We start from the raw sequence: 7249 nt of genomic DNA on the forward strand, positions 1-7249 counted from the left end.
GACAAATAACTGAAACTCACATATAACTGGATCATTTGATATAAAATGTACCAGGACAACAGTTCACATTTGATCCCTCAAAATTAGCTAGTATGCTTTGTACAGTAACTTTGTGTGTTTAATAAGATATTTAAAATTTTTACCTTCATACTATGAATATTTTCAGAGTTACAGGGCCTTAAAGTACCAAAAGGTGGGCTAAAATTTTGAGCTTTTTAATTCCCATTATGTTTTCTATAATTGATAAGACCTTGTAAACCTGTCAAGTACAAGAATTCGGATTGAGAAACATTAAATTGGTACAATAGCTCAAATATGCTGGAGAATATAATGCAGTAATTCAAAAAATAATAAGTAAAATTTTAGACTCATACCTCCATAGTGTGACTACCTGTAACTGTGAAAATTTGCATGCCTTCATTAAACATGCTAAATTTATTGTATAGGAAATTTAAAACAGGGTCATTAATAACAGCATCAGGTGGGAGACACTGACTGTTTTAAACTGATAGGCTAATTAGAGTATGTCTTTTTAAGATAACAATACACCACTGTGAGGACACAAAATTACAGACTGAAAATCACAAATTTTATTAAGGATTTATCAGTTTTATTGTACAAAACACTGCAATAACAATTCAGTTCCATCTGCACTTTGAAGAAAGTGGGTCTGTGGTACTTAAAACGTACGTATGAAAGAAAGAAAGAAACAAAATGAACCTTTTCACAGCTGATAAAGAGTAAAACTGCATTTTTGTTGCACAATGTGAAATCACAACAGAAACATTCAATAATAAAAGGAAATGTTGCAAATCTTCACAAACTGTAAACTGTTAATTTAACTCAAAATAAATCAAGTAGGTGTGAGTGTTTGTCTGTTAGTTCAATAGTCATGTGATCTAACTTAAACTTGGCTTGTGACTTGATTACGTTCAGTGAGCACTTCAAGGTAGTTTGAGGGATTTTCTCGATTTGGTTTATTAGATTACTGTTAGGGTGGAAAAAACATCCTAAGCATACAAAGTTTTCTTAACAGGCACACATCATATGAAAATCTGAGTCAGTCAAACAGCCGTCTGAAAAAGCTTTTTTTGGCAGGGGACATCTTGATTGTCAGAGGTCTTTTTTTGTCTTTAGCTTTCATGGTGATGCGCTTCAGGGGTATGATATGTCGAGGTGGGGTCATCTCCTGGTAGGGCAGGCCTCCGTGGTCCAAGCAGAAGTACTTCTTGTTGCCTTGAGAGAGTTTCAGCAGCAGGGTCTCAGACAGCTCCATGCACTTGGCGTGCACCCAGTGGCCCCCTTCCCCTCTGGAGCAAAAGATCATGGCTGGTCGGTGGAGCTCTGTGGAGTAGTATGGCTCCCATGTGTTGGGATCCAACTGACAGCCAAGGCAGCATTTTATCCAGTAACCTGTTTGTGATTCATCCTCTTCATCCTCTTCATTGTAAGCCTCCCCTTCTCCGTCGCTGCTGCCATCCAACTCATGTGGTTCACGGCCGAAGTAGAGCTCCTCAGAATCTTCAAGAGGAGTGGAGTCATCATAATCCGTTGACTCCTGGCTGCAGGCAAGGGTTCCATCTTCCTCTCTGGTCTCTCCCTCTGTCTGGAAGTTCACCTGGTAGAAGTAATGCATATCTTGTTGGGATGGCCTTCCCTCTGTGGGCACAGCTAGTAGGATGCCTCCCTCTCCAGAGCTGCCACCAAACCAAGTGCGACTATGGATGATATCTGGGGTCCACTTGGGTGTTTCTACGGGGTCAAAGTGGATTCCTTTCTCATCTAGAATCACAGTAGTGCACTCCATCCGCTTTTGTGAGTCTGACTGATATCCACCTAAGATGATGTATCTATGAGTGGGCCCCATACGTGTAAAGATGGCACTAGAGATAGATAAACCATTGTCTAGGGTTTCACAGGAAAGCAACGGGCTGCCCTGCAAAAGCTCAACATGCAGGCGAAACAGACGCGGTGGACGTGAGTCTGAGGCTAGTGAGTGGCCTCCAATGAAGTAGACACAGTCTTCTCTAGCAAGGGCCAGATGGAAAGACTGTCCATCACTAAGCTCAGGTAAAGTGTGAGAAGAGCAGCAGCCAAACTCCAGGTCAAAGAGGAACACCCGAGGTGGACAGTCTACAACACTGTTCCAGCTCTCTGTGGTCCTTTCTCCTGAGGGCATGTAGGACCTACCCCCAAACAACACACAAGCTGTCTTCCCACGACTTTGGACCATGCTCATTGTGTGGCCATATCGAGGTCCTGGCACTTCTGCCACTAGCTCTTTCTCTTTGCAGCAGAGCGTTAATTTACGATTGCAGCCACGACTATCCATGGTCAACAGGTACAAGCTTGATGAGATCTCATTATTTGGAGTGCGACCACCGTGGATGAGGTAACTCTCTGGAAGCCCATCATAGGGTTCGAGCCGGCAAACAGCTGGGCAGCGTAATGGGGGCAGGTAGCACGAGTCATTAGAGAACGAGATGGCTCTCAGCTTCATCTCGCCATGTTTAAACCGTACACCAAATACTCCTGTTGGACACGAGCGCTTAGGCCAACCCTTCTGGCCAAACAGCAGAACTTCACCATCCAGCTGCAGCAGAGAGCAGCCGGGCTGCAGAAGGCCTGCACAGTTCACTGGAGTTAATGGCTGCAGGGTCATTTTCTGGCAGGTGTCTGTGTCAAAACAGCAATGAAACACACAAACACAATGTGTAAGTCAGCTGTTGTTTGTGTTCATTCAGATGGTTGTAATTGTTCTTCCTGTTTATGAAAGTAACGTGTAGACGAGCACAGCTTAGGTAATCATAATATGCACTACAGGCACTAAAATGTAGCATAGGGTCAATTATTTAGCCTTTTTACAAAAATCATGGTATATTTAATAGCTACCAACACTTAAATAGTGACCAGATACATAAAACAAAAGATATTATTGGAGTAATAATTATAAAAGATAAGTTGTAAGAGGACTCATAATATCAGTATTATACAGTTGCAGTGTAAATTATTACCATTAAAAGTGCTACTACATTTGATGTCTTCCAAGCCACTACCAATTTTAGCTTGCAAACTAAAGCGGCACTGCATTTTCTACAATCCTTTAACCATCTGCAAAAAATAGTAAAGAAAAAAAAATTCCTCACGCATCAAGTTCACATTTAAGTTTGAAAAAGTGAGAAGGTGATTTACTGAGAATGTTTCTAAGAATCTTTTTAAAGTGTTGTCTGTAGTGTGAACATGATGAGCAAAGAGACCTTGAGTTTGGCATTGCAAGAGCACAGCTTTACTCAAAGAGAGAGGGAACTTGTTATTCTTCCATTAATGTAGAATGGATTTTAGTTTGCTTACCTTTGAGCCAGTAGCAGGATGCAGTGCTTGAATTTTCAGTGAATCTTATGATCACCAAGATGAAGTTAAAGTACTCTTTATGTAGCTGAACCTTGACAAAGGCAGACAGTGGTAGCGTTTGTGAAGCTTCGTTGACTCACAGACACTTCCAGATCTTGAGGTTAACAGTCTGTGACTGCTGCACACTGGCAGGTGTGATGCCTGAATGCTTTTAGTGAGACACTTCAGTGATATCAATGTAAAATCACCTTTGCAAAACCTTGGAAAATGCATAACTGTCTGCTATATGCAATTTGTGTCGCTTTCTTAATACATTTTTCACATTTTAGATCCAAAAGAATGGGGAACTCCTTCATTTGCTCTTTTTTTCACCATTTTCTTTAAGGAGATTTTTACACTAATTAAGAAGTTGTGTTGCAAACCTTGCTTTAATTAAGTGATAAAGACAAGATAAATCTTTAAACCTAGAATGGGCAACCTGACCTATACTGAGGAAATAAATGAATAAATAAATAAATAAATTAGATTTGCTCTCCACTAGCTGGAAAACAAGCAGCATTACATGTTTGAATTTTACTATCTTGACAAGACACGCCTCATTTTTTTTTCTTTTTTAATTTGGAGGATCGAAGTAGGCATCGCAAATATATGGAAAACCACTACATGTGTGCCATCTGTGGTGTAACATCTGTGACACACCCATCTGAGAAGAGACTCCCTAAAGAAACACACTGACCGACATGTGAAATAAAAGTTTAAATAACACAGTTTGAAATAATAGAGCTCACCACCATGTTATCTTAATTACTGTAATTACTGAAGCAGATGCAAGCATTCAGTTAATTGCATTTAGACAAATCAAAAGTTTATTAATATGCTTCCAAGATTAACTAGGAAATTAATCCAGGAAATTGCAGATTACTTAAAATTTTATGATTATTGAACTGTGCAGTCCTAAAATAACGTATTACAATAACCAAAGTAGTTGAAATAGTCAGATAGTTAACTTGACATACGTGACTGAAAATAGCAGTTTTCTCACTTGTTTGTTCTACCAAAGCTTGAAAAACAGATCAAAGAACACTGTTAAACCCTTTACTTATTTATTATTTCAACTACAGAGAAGGTTGCTTAAAAAATGTTGTTGGCAGATATGTGTGCTTTTGTTACACTGGTATAGCATTTACAGCTCGACAACCAACATAATTAAAGCTTGTCCACTGTGTTTTTCTTACACTTGTTACACACCAAACCTCTTAATTTTGTTATGGCAAACCTTATTTACTACATAAAAAATGATAGAATCCTTCAAATATTAAGAGACTGCTGCAGGTTTGTTTACACACTCACCTTGCATATTTGAACATTTTGCTATACGTTTCTGTCTGCCTTGCACACATGCCATATAAATCAAGAGCTTCACTGGACACGTAACAAAATAACTCCTAAACCATGACCTTAAAAATCATTTCATGGCAAAGCTATTCATTTCACTGAACTTCTTGACATTTCCATTCACTGGTGAATGACATGCCAAGAATATGAGCCATTGTTTCACACAGTAGAATGAACCTGATGCATTAGCCTGCTATGAGACTGCTTCATGAGTGGGAGGTTAAGGAAAAGAGAAACAAAACATTCATCCTTCAGCAATGTTGAAGCATCATAGCATCTGGTTCAGTATAAAATTCTTTGCACATGCCTCTGTTTTAAAAATTTGACCTACTGTAGGTAAAAGCAGATTCTTTATGTGAGTGACAAACACATGCCTAAACGCCTAGAGAAAAACCGAGCTGGAAGCAGATGTCTCCTCCTCTCATTAGCATAATGTTTTTGTGCACCGAGTGGCTGAGAGAAAACTTGAGGAGTGTGCAAAACAAAGGCAGAAACCACAAGTGCCTGGAAGACCGTTACAGCTTGAAAACACAACACAGCAGAGCACCTGTGTGTCTAAACTGATGCTTACAGGGCTGAGTGGAAGCGAAAAGAATCTACTTTCATAACTAGAGACGATATAATACAATCAAATGTCAGTGGGATATGCAAATTGTTTTTTCCCCTCTTTTTTTTTTCAGAACTGTTCCATCTGTATGAATCCAGCCTTGGAAAAATAAACTTCTTTTTTTTGTTACCTGAAGGCATTCACACATACCAGTGTTGAAAAGCCTGCCTGCTATGTAACCACAGCTGGGATGGTGCAGAGAGTGTGTAGGAGGCACAGCAGTGTGTGGCAGACCCCAGGCCATGCAAGGATTTTGTGCATAATTGATAGAACAAAGTAATTAGAATCTATGCTAGCACCTGTTTTTGTCCCTTGTAATGTATCACTACCTGACTGTTGCTACCCTGAAGTGCGGTTTTGATGGATGGCGCGGTGACAGCTCTGATGTTCTGATGATCACTGTGCAGTGGTGTTTATCACTATTTAATGTTACAGTAATTGCTCCCCTTGTGGTGATTGGTGGGCTACTGAGTGCTGGCGGTACTTCCACTTGAGTCTGTGGTATGGTGGTTATCATCTTGCGTTAGGTAAAGCGTAAACATCACAGATCAATCTTGAAATTCGAAACTTTTGTTTTCACACAGCCGGCTTCTGCTCAGTTTCAAGTGGCAGCCTCAGGGGCTGAAAAATAAAGCCTATATGCAAGTGCCAAAAGTGAGTCAGTCCGCACATACTGCCACGTCAAAATGTCTAACTGTGCAGCCGAAATAAGCAGCTTTACAGGCTGGTACAGAAAAATACTACCTACTCCATAGGGGACATTTTCCCTTTCCATGGGGTGATTTTTTTTTTCAAAAATTCAAATGTTTTAAAGAGTATTAAAACGTCGTTGTGCAGCTGTGTGTGAAACCTGGGAGAAGGTTGTTTTTTTTTTAAGAGAGTGCGCAGTTTCATTAGTTCAGTAAGTGCATTTTGTTTTGAGTCTCATTTTTTGCTCAAAATCAAAAGTTTGCATCCACTTTTGATATCACGGTGATGTGATTTTAGTGACAGTGAAAGACTTCCCAGGTCTAACCAGTGAAATATAATCATGTCAGACTTAAAAGATACTTACTGCAAAAATGACATGGGGGATTTCATGATTTCTGGAAAAGAAAGAAAGAATGAAGGAAAGAAAACAAAAGAAAACTGAAAAAAACAAAACAAAACAAAAAACAAAAACACAAGTCAGTACCATACTGGTCTGATATACCCTGAAGTCTGTAGTCCTGTCAGTTTAACATTTATGAACTATAACTAATCAAGTTCAGGACTTGAAATGATATGCAAATATATTCAAAAAATTCAATTAATGTGCACAGCTTTCCAATTTTCACATTTTCCTCTTCAGACACTCACAACCAATTCAAAAAATTCAAATGGTTTTACATGCCAGAATTACATCCCCCTTCCACTCAGTGCCATTTGGCCAGCCATTTAACTTCAATATTTATACATTTTTAAAATGCTGTCAGTTTAAATAAAGAATTAATAAGAATTAATTCCACTACAATAGATTTCTAAGGAAACAGTCTGATTGACAGCAGAGTTTTTCTGGTTTATGCAGAGCATGATCTACAAGGTTTCACTGTCTTTTACCCACATATGAATTTACTGAGATCAACAGTGTGAAAATCCTGACCTCTGTAATCTATTTTATGGCATCATGAACTGTAAGTTTTTAGAATGGTGCATCATTCATCATTTAAGAATGATAGAGTGCAAAGTGGTCAGGTTAGGGATGACTTTTTCACCTTATGTATGGTTTGTCCACTCTATCTGCCCATCACAACAGCTGCTCAATCACTTGCAAAGACAACAAACCATGCACGCAAGATTTCTTCAGAGACTCTTTCATAGCAAACCTTTCTAAATGTAGAATGTGGGAGACAGAAGCCCTGGCCCTTACATGCAGTT

General features: G+C 39.2%; 1 protein-coding gene across 1 annotated transcript; it reads right to left on the minus strand.

The window, feature by feature from the left end:
* Positions 1–611: 611 nt before the first annotated feature.
* On the minus strand, positions 612–3951 carry rag2 (recombination activating gene 2). The gene is made up of 2 exons (XM_005942810.2): positions 3352–3951; positions 612–2676 (listed from the first exon to the last, which is right to left on the minus strand). Exon 2 carries the CDS (start codon positions 2660–2662, stop codon positions 1061–1063), a length of 1602 nt encoding a protein of 533 aa, XP_005942872.1. The 5' UTR covers positions 2663–2676; positions 3352–3951; the 3' UTR covers positions 612–1060.
* Positions 3952–7249: the final 3298 nt, after the last annotated feature.

This window comes from Haplochromis burtoni, unplaced genomic scaffold (assembly GCF_018398535.1).
Source record: "Haplochromis burtoni strain Fernald_Lab_line unplaced genomic scaffold, NCSU_Asbu1 Contig_350, whole genome shotgun sequence".
Taxonomy (NCBI): domain Eukaryota; kingdom Metazoa; phylum Chordata; class Actinopteri; order Cichliformes; family Cichlidae; genus Haplochromis; species Haplochromis burtoni.